Source organism: Suricata suricatta, chromosome 5, assembly GCF_006229205.1.
Source record: "Suricata suricatta isolate VVHF042 chromosome 5, meerkat_22Aug2017_6uvM2_HiC, whole genome shotgun sequence".
NCBI classification, from domain to species: domain Eukaryota; kingdom Metazoa; phylum Chordata; class Mammalia; order Carnivora; family Herpestidae; genus Suricata; species Suricata suricatta.
This window is the reverse complement of record NC_043704.1, coordinates 119,081,027-119,106,406: the sequence shown is the minus strand read 5'-3', so window position 1 is coordinate 119,106,406 and position 25,380 is coordinate 119,081,027. Positions and strand designations below refer to the sequence as shown.

Here is a 25,380-nt window from a genome sequence, read left to right as displayed (position 1 = left end):
ACCACTCTGACAGGTTTCCCTTTGTATGTGAGGGCCCTTTTCTCCCTAGCTGCTTTCAGAATTCTCTCTTTATATTTTGCCAGTTTCACTATGATATGTCGTGCTGAAGGCCAATTCAAGTTACGTCTTAAGGGGGTTCTTTGTGCCTCTTGAATTTGAATGTCTATTTCTTTACCCAGATTTGGGAAATTCTCAGTTATAATTTGGTCTAGTATCCCTTCAGGACCTTTCTCTCTGTATTCCTCTTCAGGAATTCCTATGATACGGATGTTGTTCCCTTTGATTGTATCAGTCACGTCTCGAATTCTCCTTTCCTGCTCCTGGATTACTTTCTCTCTCTTTTTTTCAGCTTCCTCTTTTGCTATAACTATATCTTCTAATTCACCTATTCTTCTCTCTGCCTCATCAATCCTTGAGGTGGCTGCATCCAGTTTGTTATTCACCTCATCTATAGCCTTTTTAAACTCATCACACCTATTTTCAAAGTGCCTAGTCATTGTCTCAGTTGATTCTTTGATGCTTTTCTCAACCCTAGCAATTGATTTTATGACAAGTTTTTTAAATTCTTGATCTGGTATGTTATCTAGATCTTCCTTGAGCAGTTCTGTGGCTGTGACTTCCTCCTGGAGGTTCTTCAGGGGAGAGTTCCGTCATTTTGTCATTTTTGCTAGTTTGCTGTCTCTTGTCACCTTCCGAAAGCTCGTTGTTCACTGTGCACCTGTTAATATTTCACTGTTAAAGGAGGTTTATTGACTGTCCAGGGCCTGTCGTTTCAGGAAATATTCTTTTAATGGTGTCTTCAGTTTCTTTTGTTGTGCCTTTGAATATTTTATTCCCTACTCAGCAATATTTGGGACTTGCTGTCCTGCACACTTTGGCTTGTTTCTTGGTGTAGTCCTAAGAAGGAAAATAGACAGACAAACACAGAGGGAACAGTAACACACAAACACACAGACAAATCAAACAAACAAATACATTAAAAGGGGGAAAGAAAAAGAAAATGCAGAGGAAAGAGATGAAAAGAAGAAGAAGAAAAAAAATAAAGGGCGTCAGAGACAACAAAGGACAATGGACAGTCTAAGAGTGTATGATCATTTGAGGGGAGAGGTAGGGATGAGATATAGGAGAATATATCTGGATTGCAGGAAGGTAAAAAAAAAAGGGGGAGAAAGGAGAAAGGGAAATAAGGAGTAAAAATTTTTAAAAATTTAAATTAAAAAAAAAAGGTAATAGTAATAACAAATATTTACAGAAAAAGAAAAGAAAAAAAGAAAAAAAATTATATTAAAAAAATACCAGCAGCTCCCCCTCGTGGATAGGCGTGCTTTGGTGTGGTAGGCCTGGAGGCTGCTCTCAGAGGCTCCACCTTAGTGTCTGCAGAGAGCAGAATGGCGGCACGCCAAGCTCTGCTGAACTACACACTATAGGCCACTCTAATGAGTCCGCTCTCCTTGTGCCAAGGTTGAGCTGAGTTGTATTTTCCAGGACCGCCTCAGTTCAAAGTTCCAGTCCATGCACTTTTATGCTACCACAGATGAGATGTATTTGCTTTGGTGGCTGGCTTCTTAGGGGTAGGAATCAGTTTGTCTTGGCTCAGGCAGGGATTTCGGCTGCCCCTGCCCGAGGTGAGATGCGCAGCAGGAGGTAAAGTGCCCACCTTCACAGACCCAACCCCCAGCCAGGATCGCGATTGCATTGGGGGAGGAATGAGTGCGCAGCTGTTGCCAGAGGCGCCAGGAGCTGCTGGAAATGAGCTGGGACCTCTGGCAGCCTGAGCGCGCACCCAGGTCTCCACCACCGCCAACTCCCTGCCGGGATCACGCAGAGGTGGGGGCTGTTTTTTCCCTGTTGGCACCCGGGATTCAGGGTTCGCGCGGCCAATGCTGGGGGCAAGATGTGCCGTGGAAATGAGGTGCATGCTCCCACTCCCAAAACCAAGGTCGAGTGAACGCCCCTGATGCTGCCGTGGCAGCGGCCACTGATTCCCCACCAAGATGGCGCAGGGCTGAAAGCTGTTCTTTCCCTTGCACCACCTGGGTTCGGGATTCGGGCTACCCAGCAGTTATCTATGGAGTGAGTTTCTCTCTCCAAGCACAGTTAAGCGTTCTTTACCTCTTTCCCAGAGACAGAACTATGAGCGTGTTCAGTCTCTCTGTCTCTTCCCTTTGTCTCTCGGGTTCCGCGCGCTTGCCCCATGTTGGGCTGGGGCTCCCACCTCCCCTGCCCGTCTCAGGCTGGCCCGTTTTCCGATCTCCCCAGTTCGCACTCACTCATTTGGGTATCCTTGAGGTTCTCTTCCTTCTAGAGTCTGTATTTTCTCCTTCCGCTCTTGGAAATGAGAGTAATGACCTTCTCAGTTCAATAGACGGGGCAGACGAAGTTTACAGAGCTCCCTTCCTCTCCGCCACCTTGGCTCCTCCCCTCTCCTGAGTTTTCAACTGCAGCATGCGCAGTTTTTTCTCTGCCCATTTATCCCCTATCATTTTCCCTCAATACCCACATTTTAAAATCAAATTCCTTATCTTTCTAATGCCCACTCAGCAAGGTCTAATAATACACAAACCTGCTTCTCCCTCATGTTCTCAGTCTTGATATACAACCGAGTCTTGATAATATGATTATTATCATCCCAGTGACCCAATCCAGAAATAATCAACCCCCTCCTCATTCAACTGACCACCATAGCCTACTTGTTATCTTCTTAACTCTGGTTCCTTTATGTTGCTAGCACCTGTTTAATTTGAAACTTTATTAAATCTGATTCAAATTACAGTTATCCTCTGACTCAGTGATTCACCATGGTGCCTGTGCAATGGAGTTATCTGGGACTCAATAAAAAATGCCAACGCTTCAGTCCCACTCCCAGAGCTGCTGATAAAACTGATTGGGAGTGAACTTGGCCGTCACACTGTTGAAAGTTCTCCAGAAGGCCCCACCATGCACTTAGGGCTGAGCACCACCACTCTAACTGGAAATGCTACTTCAAGTAGCTTTATTTGAAGCTAGCCCCTCCACACGTCTGAAAACAAACCCATCTTTCAACTAGGGAAACTCTTCCGAACACTCCCCTACTTGAGGCCTTCCAGGATTCCAGAGCATGCCCAATGCCTCTCGGACTCTTCGACACGGCACAACTGCTCTTATCTGGAGATCTACCCCCTGCCTTCCTTCCCAGCTTCATCTTCAGCTATTCCCTCCACTCCAAACAGGTTAAATATTTTACAGTTCCAGAAAGGCCCCAGCTCAACCACTCCAGCTTTAGCACAAACCTTTCCTTTGCTGGAAGTCTCTCTCTGCTGGGAACATTTCTACCTCCTAGCACCTCAACACGCCTGCCATCCCATTTTTTAAGTCATTACTGTGTGCCAGAGTCTGTTCGGAAGACTTCATATATATGCATCATCTCATTAATGCTTAGGACAACAGTGTAAAATGTATTATTGCAGACTGTTTTATACACAAAGAAACTGAGACAGAGTGAGCTTAAATAATTTATACAAGGTCTCAGAGCTAGTGAGGGCCATAGCTCCACCTCCCACGCCTCGGGTCCATGTGTCACCTCCTCCTTAAAAGCTGGCCAGCCTTTGTGCTCTAGGTCCTGGTACCCTTCTGATTTTTCACAAATTTTTCTAGCTACCATTTACATAGTTCAACGTGGGCTAGGTCTCTGAGCTTTGTATTCCTAATAGCTGGTTTAGTCCCTGGCACAAAATAGATAAACAAAACTATGCAACTATAAAAGAAAATTAACAAAACAAAAAACAATAACAAGGAAGAGGGGAACTTTAGTTTAACAAATTTCAAAATTATTACACAGCTGAAGTGATTGAAATGCGATATTGCTAAGTGGCAGATAGAAAAACCTTGACAAAACAGAAATTAAAATTCAGAAATTATTTCATGTATACATGAAAATTTTATATATGGCAAAGGTAGCATTTTCAAATCAGTGGGAAAATAGGAGATTACTTAAAAAATGTTTTTGATTAGCACAGATTGGAACTCTCTATCACCTTTTCCAATCTGGATGCCATATTTCCTGTGATACAGCCTAAACTGCATTTTTTTGTGACTTTTCAACAAGTGCCATCACTTATAATGAGTTTGAAATAAGTTAAAATGCTAGGTCCTTTGTTTATTATTTTGAACCGGTATATCAAAGTTTCCTCCCTCTGTAACCATGAAACTCATTTTTGTTTTTTATATAACATGCACATCTTACAAACTGTTAAAGACTAAGGTTATATCAAATGTCCCAAGTACGGTTATTCACCAACTTAAGAATCCACCCTGACTGGAGAATAATAATCTATGATTCTAGGGGGAGGCTAGCTACATAATTGATGGACCTGTGTCATAAACTCAGTAGGAGGCAGGACAACATGTGAGGTCTAAGAGCATAACCCTACACAAGGCTGACTCTCAGATTTATTTATTATTATTATTTTTTAATTGTTTATTTTTGAGAGAGAGACACACAGGGGAGCAGAAAGAGAGGGTAAAAACAGAATTTGAAGCAGGCTCCAGGCTCTGAGCTGTCAGCACAGAGCCTGATGTGGGGCTCAAATTCATAAACTGTGAGATCATAACCTGAGCCAAAGTCAGACACTTAACCAACTGAGCCGTCCAGGAGCCCCTCAGATTTATTTTTTTAATTAATGTATGGCTGACATACAATATTACATGATTTCAGGTGTACAGCACAGTGATTTAACAATTACATATATTACAAAATGCTTACCATGGTGGGTGCAGTTATCACCTGTCAACATATACATTACCACAATACTACTGACTGCATGCCCCACTTTACAATTTTGGGGACTGACTTATTTTATAACTGGAAGTTTGTACCTCTTTTTTTTTTAATGTTTATTCAATTTTGAAAGACAGACAAAGTGTGAGCAGGTAAGGGGCAAAGAGAGAGGGAGACACAGAATCTGAAGCAGGCTCCAGGCTCTGAACTGTCAGCACAGAGACCGACATGGGGCTCGAACCCACAAACGTGAGATCATGACCTGAGCTGAAGTTGGCTGCTTAACTGACTGAGCCACCCAGGCGCCTGGATTCTCACATTCTTCTTCCCTCCTCTCTATCTCTTTCCTCCAGAATGGCAATAGCTTTTGCACATGCATGTTCATAAAATGTTTTTTTAAGTGATAAAAAAGTATAAAACAAGTAAAACATTTCTCTTCACCATAACCTCTATTAACATTTATTGTTTATCTTGCCACACCTTTTATGCTTATATAAACTTAGGTGTAAATGTAGTTAGGTAAATGGAATCCTACTAATCATAGTCTCTTATAATGAGAACATTTTCCATGCAAATATATGCTTGTAATTTTGTTTTAGGGACCGTATAATATTCCATCATATTCATGTACCAAAAGATGTTTAAACATTTAAATTGTTTTTAGGTGTTTGCCTTTATCTATAATGCTGCAGTCCTAGGACATGTATAATTGTTTTTATCTGCTTAGTTTATTAGGATATATATCCAGCAGAACAATTGCTGGTCAGATGGTAGTCCCATTACTAATTGTGATATGGATGAAGAGATCAAGGATCAGCTTACTACTTAGGCAATGAAGGGCAGTTGAAAGGACATTTGTTAAAGCGGAAAGGAGCTTTAAAATGTACGTAATTGTTTTGAAGCACTTGTTTAAAATTCGTACTCTAATTCACAGACCCATTAATCCTCTCTAATTACAGTCCTCCAGAAAGACTCTCCAGTATCCCCTTCACCAACAGGTGTTAGTCTCTTGAGTGCAGAGGACTGTGTCATTTGCATTGGATATCCATAGTGCTTAGCATAAGTACTTGACACGTAGTAGGTGCCAAGTAAATGCTTTTTAAAATATTTTTTACATTTATTTATTTTTGAGAGACAGAAACAGAGCACCAGTGGGGGAGGGGCAGAAAGAGAAGGAGACAGAATCTGAAGCAGGCTCCAGGCTCCACGCTGTCAGCACAGAGCCTGATACGGGGCTTGAACTCACAAACTGTGAGATCATGACCTGAGTGCCAAAGTTGGACACTTAACCAACTGAGCCACCCAAGCACCCCTTATTTTTTCTTCCAAGTAAACATTTTTTAAATGCACCCGTTTTGCCACATTTTTACCAACTCAGAACATTATCAAACTTACTAATCTTAATCGAACTAGTAGATGAGAAATTTTCTTTTTTAAGGAAGTGTTAATTTTTTCATTAAAATCAGGAATCTTTTCATATGCCTGTAGATATTTGGTTTCTTCATGTACTCAGCTTATTTTTGTATTGATTTTTGTTTAATTGTTGTTGACTTATAAGTGGGAAGTTAAGTAAATAAAATTTTTAAGGATAGTTTTTAAGGATGACCTATGTATTACAAATTTGCTTACCAAGTCTGAGATTTGTCTTTAAAGCATATTAGGTCTTTTGCTATTTCGAAAAATACTTGTTTTTAGGTAGTCACATCTGTCAGTCTGTTTTCACTTAAGATTTCTAGATTCTGGGGCGCCCGGGTGGCTCTGTCAGGTAAGCATCTGACTTCGGCTCAGGTCATGATCTCACGGTTCAGTTCATGAGTTTGAGCCCTACATTGGGTTCTGTCCTGACAGTTCGGAGCCTGGAACCTGCTTCAGATTCTGCATCTCCCTCTCTCTGTCTGCCCCTCCCCTGCTCATGTTCGTTCTCTCTCTCTCTCTCTCTCTCTCTCTGAAAAATAAACATTAACAAAAAATTTTTTTAAGACTTCTAAATTCTGTAACATGCTCAGAAGGGCCTTCTTCATCCCCAAAGTATAAAAAACTATTATTACACTTCTTTAAATACTTTTGTGGCTTTAATTTTTATGTTTAAGTATTTAATCTTTCTGGAATTGATTTTTGTACAAGATGAGAAATTAAAATCTAAGGTTTCTTTTATCCAAGTGGACAGTTTGTTGTCTAAGAAACATTTCTTTCAGGTGTCTTTTTTTTTTTTTAATTGAAGTATAGTTGACATACAGTGTTATATTAGTATTCAGATGCACAATCAAAAACATTTTTTATAATCCATCCTTTACACACTGATTTGAAATTGCTACCTTTGCCATATATAAAATTTTCATGTATACGTGAAATAATTTCTGAATTTTAACTTCTGTTTTGTCAAGGTTTTTCTATCTGCCACTTAGCAATACCACATTTCAATCACTTCAGCTGTATAATAATTTTGAAATTTGGTAAGCTAAAGTTCCCCTCTTCCTTGTTATTCCTTGTTTTTTGTTTTTTTTTTTTAATTTTCTTGACTGTTCTCTGCCTTTATTCTTCCAGATACACTTTAAAATCAATTTGTTGGGGCGCCTGAGTGGCTCAGTTGGTTAAGCGTCTGGCTTCAGCTCAGGTCATGATCTCATGGTTCGTGGGTTCGAGCCCCGCGTCTCTCTCTGACCCTCCCCTGCTCGCGCTGTCTCTCTCTGTCTCTCAAAAGTAAACAAAAATATTTTTTAAAAAATGAAATCTGCTTTAGAAGTAAAGGCACCCCACTAGGATTTCAGTAACTGTAATATTCAGAAATAAAAGCCATGTATTTAGACGTTGTTTACTTTCATCAAATCAACTAGGTTCAGCAGCAGAAAGAAAAGTTTTTAAATTTTGACTCAAGGGGCGCCTGGGTGGCTCAGTCAGTTAAGTATCTGACTTTGGCTCGAGTCATGATCTCAAGGGCTTGTGGTCAAGCCCTGCATCGGGATCTGTGCTGACAGCTCAGAGGCTGCAGCCTCCTTCAAGATTCGGTCTCTCTGCCCCTCCCCCACTCATGCTTGCGCGCGCACGCGCGCTCTCTGTCTCTCTCTCAAAATATAAACATAAAAAAATTTTTTTGAGATTAAAAAGTTGTTTGACTCAAAAGGACATACTTAAATAGGTTATAAACATCCAATAACCCAAAGTTTCAGTCAGGTCAAAAGAAGTAAACCAAATCAACTCTAAAGTATTTTTCCCAAGTACCTGGCATTAATTCACAGCTGCTTGGCAACAGCGGCCTGACACTGTCCAGAAGCCAATTCCTGGCAGTTGGTATATTTATTAAAAACAAAAATTTAAAGGCCTGCTTGGATTTTGGTTCTGGCAATTCCCTGAATTAACTAAATAAGATCAATCACCTAGGGAAGTGGCTTGGAAAAACCACTGAAAACTTATGCCAAATCTTGGCAGAGTCACAATTTTGGCTCGAAATTTTATTTCAATTTTCTTAGTAATTACGGTCTTTCTGTTTTCCATTAGAATTGTCTAGACACCAAAGATTTTTCTTTCACTCATAATTCTTTACAGGGTTCTAGTTACCTTCAATATGTTCAATTAAAGTGAAAAATTCAGTGAAATAACTGTGGTTTGTCTGCACAATGCCAATATAAGTTATTTTTTCACAATACTGAGTTTCTGGGGGAAAAAATTCTTTTGGCTTGAATTGGTTCACCTAAGCCTATATCATATCCTCCTAGAATAACCAAATTAGTAAGTTACTATAAAAAAGAGTATGCCTATTTTATGGGTTTATAAATATCTCAAATCAGAAGGAGCGGACTATCCCATACACATACACAGGCTCCAACCTCACAGGGCAAGCTTTCAGCTCTAAATACTTAGCAAACGACCTACTTCGTGGTGGTGTATGTGTTCGTCAAAGCTGTACAACTCTTTACAACTTTAAGTAAATGATACCTTACTAATAAAAACGAGGGGGGAAAAGTGACTTAGGTAATTTCATACTCATTAGTAAGAGGCTAATTATAGATTATACATTCCTTTTGCTTTCTTCCCTCAGATAGTTACTTGCCTTATTCCCTGGCTTCATTCTAGTCTCTGCTTAGCCATCAATTCACAGATGCCTGACCACTCTATACTAGTACTTCCTAATTTACTATGATTTTTCACCGGAGTAATTATCTCTATATGATATGTTGACGTTTAATATTTACTTGCTTCGGGGGTTATTATCTGTCCATAGCCTGCCCACTCCCTAAATTTAAGTTCCATAAGGACAGGAGCTTCATTATCTCATCCACTGCTGTTATCTCTAGCACCTAGCACAGGGTGCCTGACGCACAGTAGAGTTCAACAAATATTGTTACATGAGTGAATGAATACATGAATGTCTGCAGGGATGCAGAGGAAGCATATGATACAGAAGCAGCAGACACATAAGTCTCCTCCCATCCCCAGCACCACCTAGCCATTCCCTTTTCCAGGGCTAGCTACTGGTGCCAGGGTGTATATAACCCTCCAAAAGGATTCTAAGCATATACCAACATATATGCAAAACATTCTTTTTTCCTTCCCCTGTAGTTGAGTACTATATCAGTTGGCATGTGCTTTCTTCCCCACTTAATAACTGTATCTTAGATGTCTTTCCAAACCTGTATATACACACGCTTACCTCAATATTTACTTTGTTAGCTACACAGTATTACTTTTTATAGTTCTAGAAGTTTATTTATCAATCCCTTAGGAAGAGAAAAGCTTTTACTATTATAACCATTAATAATAAAATATTTCATTACTACAAATAATAATGCAATGATTATACAGGTCTTTATACACTCTGGCTGTAGCAACTGCAGAAATTCACCCTCCATACAGAAATGTATGAAAATGTTCATTTCCACATATCCTTACCATCTCAGTGTGTTAATCAAACTTTGTCAACATTTAAATTAAAAAGTTTCTCATTTTACGTTGGTTTTAATTTATTATTATGAGTAAGGCTAACATGTTTTAAGTCATCCAAATTTTCCTTCCTGAAACTTATGCCCATCTTTCTATTGGCTGTTTTCTTTTTTTATTGGCAAAACCACTTTAAACATTAAAAAAATAAGTATACACTTTGTTATATCTGATGCAAATATTTTTCCCAATTTGACATTTGCCTTTTGCTTTTATATATGATTTTCTAAGCACATTTTAAAAGAAGATAGTCAATTTTATAGTAATTCTTTCCTTTTGTGACTTTTGTGTCATACACAAAAAGGTCTGTAAGTATGTTTAAATATAAAAATGAAGCTCAAAGTAACTGCAAAGTTTATTTAGTTATCTTTATTCTCCTCCTTGGAGGTGCACATTATACACAGACATGCTACGTTCTATGTATCTTACAGGTTTGGTATTTCCAGTTGGCTATGTTGTTCTTTGAAATTAGCTACCATTAGTTATAAGCTAAGATTGTATTAAACACCCCCCCTCCATTATTTTCTTATACTTTAATGCCTTCATTTAAAATTTTACATCCTTGCCTCATCTGGAATTTATTCGATGTGAGAAGTAAAAGATCCAACCCCCCCCCCCCATGGCTACTTTTAATAATCCCTCCTCCATGCTGATATAAAATGCTACCTTGATTGCTTACTTATTTGGGTCAATTTATTAACTTTCTATTCTGCTCCACAGATCTGCCTATTTATGTGACAGTATCACATGCTTTTATTTCATTCATGATTAACATTTCCACCAGAGAATAAGCAGAGTCAGGAAAGTGTCAAGTGTTTCTTTCCTTTCTGTGCTAACCTTTTAGCTATTTGTTAGTAAGTGTTGTAAAGAACTATCAATTGGTTTCAAATACAGTACTAATGAAATCAAGTCACAGGTTGATTCTAGAATAGGCCAATTCATTCTGCAATGAGAAAAGATTCCACACCCTAAGACTATATTTCTAATATCAGCCAGCCAACCAGAAAGCCATATATGTCACTGAAGAGTAGACTAGAGAGAAAAAATATGAATGGCTTAGAGGATATGTATTTGACAAGTAACTCAGGCTCAACAGTTCCACACACTATCTTCATAAATAAAACACATTAATAACTCATAATTATTTGAAAAGAAAGCATATCCAACTGGAAACACCAAACCTGTAATATAAGTAAAATAGAGCATATCTACATAACCATAACCACAACACTGCTGCAAATGGAAGGTATGCGAAACAGAAGATAAAAGTTCCTAATATCTCCAAAGTTTAGTAGTTAAAGTGACCTCTAGAACCTCCCCCTCTGTGTCTGGTTCTAAAATGGAATTCAAGCATTCTATAGTGCAGAGATAAGGACAGAAGATCTGAAATGCACATTCCTACAGATCACAGGCCTGGAAGAAAAGCCTCGATGTTTTTGCAGCTGTCAGAACACAGGACTTGTAGGATTTCCCCTAAGTGGACCATCCAACCAGAATCTTTCCAGGAACCAAAGAAAGAATCCTTGAAATGGCCCTAATGAGAATCAGGCTCTTGGCCCAAAGGGCATAGGTCAATAAATCTTTCTGTCAGTCTTTCCTACATACTTTGCCTAGAGAATCAAATCTGTTCTCTTGGCTTTGATAAGCATTTTTACATGGAGGACACCTTTGAAAATGATTTGCTGTTTCTCTGGTATCTAAAACCATAAATGCCCTGGATTCTTCACTTTGAAAAGAGAAAAGAATTTCTTCCTTCACTTTCCCGTATGCCAGAAACAGTGCCTCTTCACTTCTTAGATGAACTCCTTAATTCAAGCTCTAGTATCTGGAATATTATAGTTGCTTTCATTTAGTTCCTCAAACCTCAAAGCTAAGAGATCTTAATCCATTCTCACTAGGTTTTCTTTGTAGGACCTTTTCTTTCAATATATACATTTTTAAGTTTATTTACTTATTTTGAGAGAGGGAGAGAGGCAGAGAGAGAGGATCCCAAGCAGGCTCTACACTGTTAGCAGAGCCTGATATCGAGATCATACTCCTGAACCATGAGATCATGACTGGAGCCGAAATCAAAAGTTGGACACTTAACTGACTCAGCGACCCAGGTGCTCCCATTTCAGTATTTTTTAAATGTCTATTTTAAAACATTGGTCTCATCTATAGGTGTGATCCTATTGCTTTTTCACTGGCTTCTTTATCTTAATACATGTCATTTTGTCCTTTTTTTATGATCTTGCTCACTGAAGGAAACCTTTAAATCTTAGTTTTCTCGTTTCTTTTCTAAATGCTTATTAGGATTTTCCATTTTTTGGACAATATATCTTCTGATTAAAACTTGAATAGTAATAGTTCACCATATGGCCTCAGACAGCGTGGCTCTTCAAATCCTTTATAGCCATTCTTCCCAAATGCGCCTGGTCATAAGATGCACAAGGGGTAAAGGGGGCTAGTGTCCTTATGCAGAACGCATATTCCCGGGCTCCACACAACATCTAAAAAATCAGAAACGATGTGGGAATGCATATTTTTAACAAATATGGGAGAGACTGCTTCAAGGTCCCTTTTCCTTTGTTCAAATTAAGGAAGCAATGGAGTCTACATAGACTCTTTCTATTACACTTAACTCAAAAAAAAAAAGAAGAGGTGAGTGACCTTTCTTCCGTCTCAGTTCTTAAATGTTACAGCTTTTCAATGTTTAGCGTCCATTCAACCACTACTTCAGTACCGTCACCACAGCCAATACACCCACCAGATGGCACACAGACACTGTGCGCATGCCGAGTAAAAGAGTGAGAGGAAGGGAGCCCGTTTTATCTTAAACCAACAGCCACTGAATGGCTAGAGTAGATCAAGGGAGCTGTGTGCAACCACAAGGATCCGAATTTACAAGGGTTAGATACTCAAGCGCTCTGAACTGGAAATCATCCTCATGAAGAAGCCCACAACCCCTTTAGCATGGTAACTGGCCCCAGACCATGTTAATGAGTAAATCATTTAAAGTTCACGGTCAAGAGAGATATTTTTCTAACTTTATAAAAGATGGCAATGACTACAGACAAACCTATAATTTAAAAGTTGCATTCTTAAATTTAAAACCTTAAGACACTTAAACTCAAGGAGACCAAAGACCACCCATGAATTAGAGTTTTTCAAAGCAGTTCTGTTCCCTACCAAATTAAAGAGGGAATCATTGTATTCCATAATACAATACTCAAAATGGCAATGATCAATATTATTCCAACAATATGTTCCATTTGAGAACTATTATTGAAGCTACATCTAAATCATATTCTAAGGGCAAAACACCTTAAAGTCAGACACCAACATCGACAATAATCCTTTAATTAAAATCTTAACCATTAAAACATTTTTCAAAAGAAACAAAACAGATTTTGCAAACTTTAAAAAATAAGTTCCCTGGGTCTACTTGACATACTGTAAGTGCTCAGTTAGCAGTGTCTTCATTTTTCTGCCAGAGAAACTGCCAAGAGAGTGACAAACTTTGCACCGTAAGTTGGCAAAATGTCCAAAACAAAGCTCCCTACTGATGGTCTCTGGCTTTAGAGTCAAGATCCAAAAGTTTGTTTGCAAACTAGTTGCTTGAGACTTGGTAGAAAGAAGTAATGCTATCATTACAGGATAGGTTCCTGGACCCACCCACCAGAGTTAACTTATAATATACTTAAAGCACAATATTCATACTATTTTATCTGCTCCTAAACAATGATGCAGAAGGATTTTCTTTCTGGAAAAGTACAGGTAGCAGGCACATCTTCCCTCTGACCTCCACCTCAGAAAGGAGAGATTTCTAGGTTGCTGTTGTTTCTAATTGAACACATATATGTAAGGCAGAAAGAAAGTCTACAGCAGTCACTCTCTGGGTATTCTAACTTGGAAAACAATGAACAGGTAAGGCCCAGATTCCCCCAGACCCCAGTTTTGAGCTAAAGAGTTCATATATACAAGGCAAGAACCACAGATACCTCACTCTAGAATTCTTCTTTCAGTATACTGCTCTTAATTTGAAGGGTTAATAGTCTCAAAGATTTCTGTATTGTTGTTGCTAATGCTGTTAAGTAGCCTACTGTCGTGCCTACATTTATAATCACAAGTGATGCACATTTTTAATACCTACAATCTAGGATTGTGTCATAATTATGTATCACATGTGGGGAGCCACCAACATTTTTTAGGGCTACTTCATCTAACATATGTTACTTTGGTCACAGTGGTAAAAGTTCTTACTTTAGTTATACCTATATAGTTTGTAAATCCATTTTAAAGTCCATGTAAGTGACACACAGCCATTACGTGCCTTTGCTAAGATCTGAAATCAGACCTCTCTACTACTCTGCCTTGGCTCCAGAGTCTCACTGCAAGACATGGAATTGTCTGAGTCAATGCTTGGAAGGCAGCTCTGTTCATTACTCTTCCACCAGGGAACCCCAAGAATGTCAGAGGCTTAGAGGGTGACACCTAAACTGTAGGTCATGAGTCCTTCCTTGTTCTAAGGTTGGACCTTTTATAAAGTTGTGTCAGGAAAGCAACAGAAGCCTGTTTTCTCTGCACAGGGAATGACCTGTATCAGCTCACTGATTGTCATTTACATTTGTGACTTTCTGAAAACTTGAGAAGTTTGCAGGGAACTTTAAGTAAAGTTCTATAAGAATTTGGTTCTTGTATGGGTGCCTGGGAGGCTCAGTTAGTTAAGCATCTGATTTGGGCTCAGGCTTAGGTCATGATCTCGCGGTTTGTGGGTTCGAGCTCTGCATCGGGCTCTGTTTCAGATTCTGTGTCTCCCTCTATCTCTGTCCCTCCCCTGCTCGCACTCTGTCTCTCTCGGTCTCAAAAATAAAGAAACATTAAAAAAAAAAAAATAAAGTCCACGTAAGTTATTTCACTTATCCTGGAGAGAAAAAAAAATCCTCAACTGCTACCTACTGCTATTCCTTAAAAAAGCAAAATATATGAAGATCAATTTTTGAATCTTACAATCTTAATTAAAACAATGATCTGAAAAGCTTCAAAATATCAATATTCTGCCATCATTTGAAACAAAGAAAATCTTTAGGGACACCAACAGATCCCAGCTAAGAGCAAGAGAAATTCTTAATAATCTCCTTAGATGTTGGTATCTTTTCCTGTCTTCTCTTTATGCCAATTAAACATTCGGAAAACCACTTAATATTTGCTCCTTACACAAATTTTGAACTGTGGTTCACAAAATTTTTTGGCTATTATCTACTCTTACACTATAATTTTACAGTGTAGGGCATGGCGAAGTCTTACTAAGTGCCTAATTTGTGAAAGATCTGGTGCTCAGGCCTGGTTTTTCAAAAGCTAACTTTAAAAAATGAATAAAGTTGTAATGTGTATAAATGCACACTATACAATAGTACAGAACTTCTCTTTGTTACTTGCAAAGGGAAAGGTTTTTACTCATGTATTCCACAAATTCAAACACTATTTTTTTTATTTTGACTGCTTCCATTACAAGCATCCAGCTTCCAAGCTCTTCCTTTGCTACTTTTATTTCAGCAAATAAACATTCTTCTCTGTCCATTAGCAACCAATCTAAGCTAACTACCTTTCTTTTTAGCGGCTCATTTTAATTAAACTTAAAATGTTCCTCCCGCATTTCTTATTGAAAGATGTTTTTGGAGTAAGTCTCATGCTTCTCACTGAAGATAAAAGTCTCCCTCTCACGGTATGCAAATAATGTTTCCTAATGCAATTTCATTTTGAGCCTCAGTACCTATTGTGCAATTACAAACTTTTGTAACCTCAGTATTCCTTATATACTTTATAATGCTGTTTCCCCCAAATATTCTACAGCATTTAATGATTTTTTCCATTGCTTAAATGCACTAAAATTAACTTTCCCACATTTCCATTAATTACACATTAACCTTTGTAAGATTTAAAAAAGCCTCTCCAAAAGGTATGTTACTCGGAATATGTTACTTTACTGATTCTCAAATTCTGAGTATAAAAGAATAAATTTTAAATGACTAAGTTTTATTTATTCCCTGATTAAGTCAGATTTATGATCTCCCCTCCCCATTCCAGCTACTGTGAATTTTGAATAAAACAACCTCAATTGTAACAGAAGAAACATCTGTTGCTTTTTTCTTCATCAGAGCTTTCCCTAACTGAAAGAAAGGCTCTCTGCCTGACCTCCTCTTCCACTCCCCCTTCCCACCCACACTAAGTTCCTTAAAACTTTTTTTAAGTAAATGTATTATTTAAAATTTTACTGTACCTACTTAAAATGTCATAGTTTATCCAGAAACATTCACTTCCTTATTAAAATTCAAAGAATGAGGATGTTATATATGTCAAAAAATAAGAGATGTGGCTGGTAGAATACTAATTGTAATTGAAATGCAGACTTTCGAGAGTATACTTGAAGTGATCAACTCAATCAAGTTGTCACACATTCCGGGCTCACTCAGTATTGTTTAGGGCTAAGATTTTCTTCATAGGATCCAGATGCATATAGGATCTTACATGCTATATTTTCTTTGCCAATCTAACACTAACATAATGGCAGTCACTACCCCAAGAGGCAGACACCAAATGGTGCCACCCACACTCTCACACTGTGCCTCATAATAAACCATAAAGCAGTGGAATGCACCGGGCCCTTTATGAGCAAACAATGCCTGAGCTTCATTAGAATACAGCTGACATTTTCAAAGCACAAATACTTTTAAGAAAAATGTACTAGAAAAGAAAGGAATGAAACAGCTATAAAAGCTGGAATTTTTTTAAAGTGTCAGGTTTATTTCAAAGATCCTGAAGAAGCATATTTTGCTGTTGATCATGTAGAAGTTTTCATAAATAAAAATGTATAGTTAAGGTCAAAGCTTATTTTATTAACTACTGGAAAGAAATGAAAGTAAAAACTATCATTTGAATTGCATTCACAAGTAATAACTCTAAAGTACCTTCAAAACTATTCATTTCCTCAACTGTCCTCGTTCAAGAACTAGGAAAACTGAGCTCCAAAATTATTTTCACATTTTAATTGATTTATATAAGTAACTGAGTGATAAACTAAGCTTATTCTACCCCTCCCCCCTGCCCAACCCAACCCCCATACCCTGTAGTTTTCCTGTCTGCAACAAGCAAGGACGTCTTGAATTCAGCGTGCTACTGGCTGTTTATCAACTTAATATTGCTGCCGTTGGAAGAATATAAAATAAACGGGGCAAAAACTCCCCCAGCAGTAAGAAACAAAATGATCTCTCTTACCTGGTCTAAAGAAGCATGCCTCTCACTGCAGTACCAACAACACTCTACAGTCTTTGTTACCATTCAGTGGAAACTTGAGACTGTGTCAGACATAAGCAATCGAGCGCAGAAAAGCTCAATTTAAAATACTCAATAAAACTAAAAAGATGCTCAAGAAAACCGTTTAGGTTAGGTAACTGGCTTTCAAAAGACATATGAATCCTGTCTAATGCAACAAAGACCATTCAAAAGAAACTGGAAGTCTAAGTCTGAAGGCACAAAGGTTTTTTTATGTGTAGAATCTTACTTTCTCATTAAAGGTTTTAAAAATATGCTTAAGATAAAAGTAGTAAAACAATAAAATGGCTAATTTCAAGCTAACATTTTTCAAAATATCATCTGAATTTTAACTAGCTAAAAAATAAGGTTAAACTTACTCATGAAATCTGCATAATTCGAATTGTGCATGTCAGGGTATTTGCTGACTCCAAAGCTGTCACAAAGCAGGAGACTTTAATGCATCTTGAAAGCAGAGCAAAACCACCACAAGTTTCAGGGGGAAGAAAAAAACAAGGAGGAGTCTTGAAAAACTGACTGAGGCTTTTCAACCTGTAATAACTGTCTCACTCCTCTGGGAGGGGGGAAAAAAAATCCTGGTCCTGCCCCCTGAGATAGGAGGCTATTTCAATGCCAAAATGAATGGCAGGTCCATTTCTGATATCAACAAAGAGCAGCTTAGCTGTGCTCCATTTTTTTTCACTTTCCCACACAGAAGTTCCAAACTTTTCAGGTTAGTATCTTTATGTTTAGGGTTAAGTACCTTTGTGCATTTTCCTCAAGAGAAAATTACGTCGTCCTAGTTTTTAAAATGATTAATTAAAAATACATACCTAATCATCTTACTTGGTTCTTCCTAGGCAGGAAGCTAAACAAAAGATGACCTCTAAAGTTCCTTTCCAAATCTACCCTTTGCAATATCCGATCACTGTGTAACTAATTATTAATATTAAAAAGCTACATCCTGATATAAAGAGCACAAGGAGAAACTAAAAGTGGGTAACAAACATAAAAAAAAAAGATAACTGAGATAAAATTTCCAGCTAGCTAGATGTAAAAATCATTTACTAAAGTACATGCGTATAATTATACAAATTCAAATCAATAAACACTTCGAACAACGACATATACTTACTGAATGCCTATTATGAGCCAAGCACTCTTTGGGGCTCTGAGAATATAGCAATGAACGCAACAGACAAAAACCAAACAAAAATCCTTGTCTTCAGTGATTAGTTTGTATTGCAGTTCCCTGAATGTATAACCCTCCTAGATAGACTAAGATAGCTCTTTGCTTCTTAGATTAGTTCCCACCTGGTCGGAAATAATCCCCTCTGAAAGTATGTCTTGACAACAGTTTCAGGAGGGCAGGAATTTTGTGCTTTCTTCAGTGTTATATCCTTAGTGTCTAAAACTGTGTCCATTAGACCTTCAGGCAGACATACAGTGAATGAAATCGATCAAAAAAAGCTTTTCCTTAGTCAGACTCTGCAGACTATGCACCATGTATTATTACACTTACCTGGACGAGGATGTTAATTAACTTGGGTTGCAATTATATAATACTGACGTTGAAAATACAACCTATATGACCCTGTATCTTTTCAGATTTTAAAACCTGTTTTCATGATCAGATGTGAGGTCACTATATTTGAGTAAAATAATCATCCAAAATTCTATACACTAAGTTTTTGTGGACTCCCAGATTTCAAAGCAGTCCGAATAAAAAAAAATAATCTTGGAAACTACATGTCATTCTCTCAGTTTTGTTTATGTGGAAATAACTTTAAACTCTTCCTCTCATCATTCTTGATAGTCTTACTGTAAACCAGTGAGACACAGAAGGTAAGTGTACACCTCCACCCTGTCAAATCAGCTAGAAGGCTTGCACATGTCACTCAAGGCACGGGTATTCAAGGGCCAGATAGGGGCACACCTCTTCTGGTGTAGTCTTAAAACCAAAGGAAATTAAACTTCTCAGTACTCAGATACACTCACCAGACTTTTAAATAGCAGAGTATTCCTCCCTCCTCCTGTCCCACCTCTAGAGCTAGACAATGATTAAAAGTTCAATATAAACTACCTAGAATATTCACGTATTTAGTATGTGTTCTAACAATAAATCTACCAGCAACCCAAGGTCAGGAAGACACAAGATGACTGAGGTCAAGTAATGGGTAAGATAAGGTGGGGCCAAAGCAGGATTTCATTAGGAATGGCTCCTGGAGGAGTGATTTTTCTTTTCCCTAACCATCACTCATTCTTCCCTTCAAGAAATACTGACTGAGTACCTATTATGTATCAGGCATGAGGGAGACGACAAACTGACCTGCTCCCTAGATTCCTGTATCTACTCCATAGATTTGACCTGGAGCCTATTCCTATTCTTCCATGTTTCCTTCTCCCTGTTTGCCTTCCCTGCCGGTGTCTCTTGTCCAGTCCCCAAAACTCCACTTATCACTGCCCTTCAATCTACTCCCAAGCCTTTAGGCAGGCAGCATGATTACTAGCTTCTGTGCTCCTTGATGACTGTATCGCACACTGTGGGGGAATCAGGAGTCTTCCCACCAGCATAAGAAAATGCCTCTTGTGTGGGTCACCCCAACAATCTCTCCTTAATCTTACTTAGAAAATCCACGTTAAGCATCGTATATCTAGAATACCTAGAAAACACCAAACAGGGCTAAGGACTCCTTCCCTCGGGTTTATAAACTAATTTATTCAGACTAGAGTTTGCTATCCTTATTGGTAACTTGACCAAATATTAACCACATTTTATAGATCTCTTTCTGATTCTATAAGCAGAAATGATACTATAATAGCATAATAATAGTTTTTATTTGCCCATTCCTGCTAAAATAACTACTACCAGATCCATATTGTGAGGGAATAGAAATCACCTATTCGAATCTCTTATACTCAATCACATTTTGAAATAAAATGTCTAATCTTCCTTATGAGAACTCCATCTAGCACAAAGGGTTCCTGCTACCACTGGCATGGGTAAGGGACGGTTTCTTACAAATACCATGCTGTACAGTAACTTCACCTTTGGTCCTCTTTCTCTTCCCGCCTTTTAAATGCAGATGACTTTCCAAGGACCTATTCTTGATGCTTGTTTCTTCAAGATTTATATTCCCTCTTTAAAGGGAATTACCCATTTCTCTGGCTTTATCACCACTATGTAGATGACAATGAAAATTTATACTTCTACCCCTAGGCTTTCCTGTTCTGCTCTAAACTCTTATTTCTACCTACTGGACATCTCTGTCTCTATGTACCACACTCTCAAATCAATGTCTGCTGTACTGAATGACATGTCTACTTTCCCAAACCAGCTCATCCCCCTATGTTTCCTATTCTTGTTAAAGACATATTCATCCGAAATAGAAAGTGATTTTCTATTCTTGCCTCTTCCTCATCATTCAAATGGCCACATTGTTTCCAGTGTTTTTTCCTAAACTACACATCATTTTCCTGGTTTAAAAACAAAAGAAATAAGAAATACAACTGATGACCTCCTGATTATCCTATCAAAAATAGTGGTAGCCTTAAGCCACACATGGCTATTTAAATTTAAATTTAAATTGATTAAAGTTAAATAAAATGAAAAATTCAATTTGCCAGTTGTACTAGACACATGTCAAGTCCTCAACAGCCACATGTGGCTAATCACTTGCAGATACAGAACATTTCCATCATCATGGAAAGTTCTATTAAACATCTCTGGTCTAGACAATAACAGTAAACTACTTAAAACAGTAGTCTAAAGTTTCCTTGATTTGGCACCTTATCTTCTACCTTAGAAGGTATCAAACCTTATCTTCTACCTAAAACTTAACCCCAACAAAAATCCAAACAATCTGATTAAAAAATGGGCAAAGGGACTTGAATAACCATTTTTTCCAAAGAAAATATACAAATGGCCAATATGCACATGAAAAAATTTCAATATCTCTAATCTTCAGTGAAATGCAAATTAAAATTATTATATCACCTCATAAGCATTTGGATGGCTAGTATTAAAACAACAGAAAATAAGTGTTGATGAGGATGTGAGGAAATTGCAATCTTCGTGCACTGTTGATGCAATGTAAACTTGTTCAGCTACTGTGGAAATCAGAATGTTGACTCCTCAAAAAATTAAAAACAGTACTACCGTATAATTCCTCTGGGTCAATTCCACTTCCAGGTCTATACCCAAAAGAATTGAAAGCAGGGTCTTATAGAGATATTTGTACTTCCATGTTCTTAGCAGCATTATTCACAATGGCTAAAACACAGAAGCAACCCATGTGTCCATTGATGGGTGAATGATAAGCCTAATGTAGTAAGTACATACAATAGAATATTATTCAGCCTTAAAAAGGAAGAAAATGCAGAGCACCTGGGTGGCTCAGAGTGTCAAGCATCTGACTTTGGCTCAGGTCGTGATCTTGCACTTTGTGATTTCAGGCCCATCAGGCTCTCTGCTGTCAGCATGGAGCCCGCTTAGGGATTCTCTAACCAACCCTCTCTCTGCCGCTCCCTGCTTGTGCTCCTTCTCTCTCAAAATAAATAAATATTTAAGGAAAAAAATGGAAGAAAATTCTGAGAAATGTTACAAAACATATGAACCCTAAAGACAGTATATTATGTCACAAAGAGACAAATACTGTATGATTCTATTTATATGACTACTTAGCACTATCAAAATCATAGAGACATAAAGCAGAATGGTGGTTGTCAGGTGCTGGGGGAGGGGAGAATAGGGAGTTACTATTTAATGGGCACAGAGTTCCAGTTTTACAAGATTAACAATTATGGAGATGGACGGTATGATGGTTGCACAATACTATGAATGTATTTTATACCACTGAATGGCATCTTTAAAAATGGTTAAGAGGATAAGTTTTATATTATGTCTATTTTACCCTATAAAAACAGTAAAAAAAAAAAACCAACAACAAGGGGTGCCTGGGTGACTCAGCTGGTCATGAGACTGACTTGATTTTGACTCAGGTCACGATTCACAGTTTGTGAGACTGAGCCCCGGGTCGGGCTCTGGCTCCATGTTGTCAGCAGAGAGCCTGCTTGGGATTCTCTCTCTCCCTCTCTCTCTGCCCCTCCCCCACGTGTGTGCACACTCTCTCAAAATAAATATTTTTTAAAAATTAAAAAAAAAAAACATGTAAGAATGAGATCCCAGGGTATATGGAAGATCTGTACCTTCGCTTAGTTTTACTATGAACCTAAAACTTTGCTGATAAAATAAAGTCTGCTTTTTAAAAAACATATATAACAGTCTTGTGAAAATGTCTCTTCTCCTCTTCTTTACCTCTTCAGCCCACCCACTCCTCTGCATCCATTAGTAGTTCCACCTCTATTATAAGAGCTTCTTTTACTTCTTGAGTCTAACCTAAGCTCCTACCTCTAGATTCTTACATAAAATACATTAAATATCAAGACCAGGACAGTGGGGCGCCTGGGTGGCTCAGTCGGTTAAGCGTCCAGCTTTGGCTCAGGTCGTGATGTCACGATTCGTGGGTTTGAGCCCCGCGTCGGGCTCTGTGCTGACAGCTAGTTCAGACCCTGGAGCCTGCCTCAGATTCTGTATCTCCCTCTCTCTCTGACCCTCCCCTGCTCACGCTGTCTCTCTCTGTCTCTCAAAAATAAATTTAAAACATTAAAAAAACATTTTTTAAAAGACCAGGACAGCTAAGATCAATGTGTTATAAGAACAATTTTGGTACAATCTAAATTATAATAACAAATTACATGACAAACCTTTTTTTTTAAGTTTTTTATTTATTTTGAGTGAGAGAGAGAGAGAGAGAGAGAGAGAGAGAGAGAGAGAAAATCCTAAGCAGGCTCTACGCTGTCAATGCAGAGGCTGATGCAGGTCTTGAACATAATCGTGACCTGAGCCTAAATCAAGAGTTGGATGCTTAACAGACTGAGGCACCCAGGTGCCCCAAATTAAATGACAAATTCTTGATGAGATGTTATCAAAGCTGCAAAATTAAGTTAGTTCATTCAATCTATGCATATTTACTAAAGGTTCACTAACTTTACGCCAACCTTAAGCAGGGGATCTGAAAATACCCTGGAGAAGGAAAAAATATAATCTGTAGCCTCACGAAGTTATAGTCTAATGGAGGAAACATTATAAGCAAGCAAACAAATATAAAAATACTATGTCCATTGCTAGGAAAGAAACTAGTGGTATCGGAGCGCTGGGAAGTGGTATTCCAGGCGTGCTCTTTAGACAAGGTGCTCTAGGAAGGTGTCTCTGAAGGAAGCAATATTTAAGCTGCGACCTGGAGGATGAGATGGGGCAGCGGGGTAAAACGAGGGGGAGGAGCATTTCAGGCCGCACAGAACCGCGAAGCTCACGTAACACCCATCATCTTAAAAGTAAAGCAAATAAACAGAGGAAGCCAAATAAAAAACACATGAGGGAATGGCTCTAGGAGAAAAGTAATTAACTAATTTTTACCATTTACACAAAATAGAAGGAAATCATTTCTCATTTTTTATCTGAGGCTACAGCAAAGAACATGGGGAATGCATTAGGATCATGGACACTATTCTGAGCAGAAATTCTAAAAAGGAACACCAGGATTATCACACCTCTACAAATACTCTCTAAACATATCATGAATGCATAATATTCCACTGTGCAGATGTGTCGTATTTTATTTCCCTATAAATAGATATTTACACAGTCTCCATATTTTGCCATTATACATAATTATGTAGTAAACACTTCTACACTCAAATATCTTATTTTTATTCGTTTTTTGTATTATTTTATCTTATTTTTATTTGAGAGAGAGAGGGAGAGAGGGAGAGACTATGGTGAGAGAGCAAGGGAGAGAGGCAGAGGGACAGAGGGAGAGAATCTCAAGCGGGCTCCACCCCAGTGTGGAGCCTGACATGGGTCTCGATCCCATGACCATGAGATCACAACCTGAGTCAGATGCTCAACTGACTGAGCCACCCAGGCACCCCTCAAATATTTAATTACTTTCTAATGACAAAATCCCAGAAGGGTTTTTACTGGATGAAAGAATATCAACTGTTCTTAGGAGTTTGATGTTGGATTACCAATTTGCTTCTCAGAGGACTTACACTGACTGACACTCCTAACAGAAGTAGATATGAAGAATAAGAAGTAGATAAGAAGATAAGAATAAATACAAGTAGAATAAGAAGCTGATATGAAGAGGTGCCTGGTGGCTCTATAGTTAAGCATCCAAGTTTGGCAGATCCTGTAGTTCGCTAGTTTGAGTCCCACGTTGGGCTCAGAGACTGGAGCCTGCTTTGGATTCTGTGTCTCCCTCTCTCTCTGCCCCTCCCCTGCTCATGGTCTGTCTCTCAAAAATAAATAAACATTAAAAAAAAAAAAAAAGAAGTGGATATGATATGAAGATACTAATTTCCCACACTTGCTAACAAGGCCAAAATTTTAAGGAAATCTTTGGTAATTTGACAGAGGAAAAAAGATTTTTTTTGAAATAACTTTTTACATGATGTTCAAAACATTGCACCTGCACGTTGCAGAAAAACAGAAAACATAATTCAAACACACAGAAAGAATTATAATTAATGTTTTACATACATATATCAAGTATTTTTCTATGCTACATATTTTTCTTTTTCCAAAAAAAGCAGGGGGAGTGATTATGCTATACAGGCTGGTTTAAATTTTTTTAAATTTAATAAATTACTTTGTTTGTAACATCTACAGAACACCATCATACAACAGTGTCACAACAGTCAGCTAATTATCTGACTGCTTCCAATTTTTCATTCTCATCAACAACGCTGTGGTAAATATTCTTTGCTAAAATCTTCCCATAGATCTTCCTTTAATCAGGATAAATCCACAAAAGAGAAAATGCTGAGTCAGAGTTTGCATATTTTATTTTACTTTATTTTTTAAATTTTTTAATGTTGATTTTTGAGAGAGAGAGAGAGAGAGACAGACAGAGTGCAAGTGGGAGAAGGGCAGAGAGAGAGAGAGAGGGAGACACAGAATCAGAAGCAGGCGACAGGTCCTGAGCTGTCAGCACAGAGCCGAATATGGGCTGGAACAACTCACCAACGGAACTCATGAACCGGGAGATCATGACCTGAGCTGAAGTCAGATACTTAACCCACTGAGCCACCCAGGGGTCCCCCAGATTTTGGTTCCTAATATTATTTTCCAAGACCCCTTAGGAAATAGCTAATCTAGGGCACCTGGGTGGTTCAACTGGTTAAGCGTCCAGCTCTTGATATCAGCTCAGGTCATCATCTCATGGTTTGTGGGATCCAGCCCCAAGTGGGCCTCTGTGCTGCCTGGAACCTTCTTAAGATTCTCTCTCTCCCTCACTCTGCCTCTCCCCCATTCAAACTATCACTCTCTCTCT

General features: G+C 38.3%; 1 protein-coding gene across 5 annotated transcripts in view; it reads right to left on the bottom strand.

Annotated features, from left to right (window-relative positions):
* The window catches only part of TFDP2 (transcription factor Dp-2), a 113,204-nt gene that overhangs the window by 42,519 nt on the left and 45,305 nt on the right, over positions 1–25,380 (bottom strand). Inside the window, exon 1 of one of the 5 annotated variants that reach the window (XM_029940131.1) lies at positions 17,365–17,438. The exons of 3 other annotated variants lie outside the window; for them this stretch is intronic. In XM_029940131.1, the coding sequence (XP_029795991.1) occupies positions 17,365–17,395 (31 nt within the window). In that variant the 5' untranslated portion in view covers positions 17,396–17,438. Of the gene's footprint in view, positions 1–16,948; positions 17,024–17,364; positions 17,439–25,380 lie in introns of those variants that run through there. One more of the 5 variants, XM_029940133.1, reaches the window with a different exon arrangement.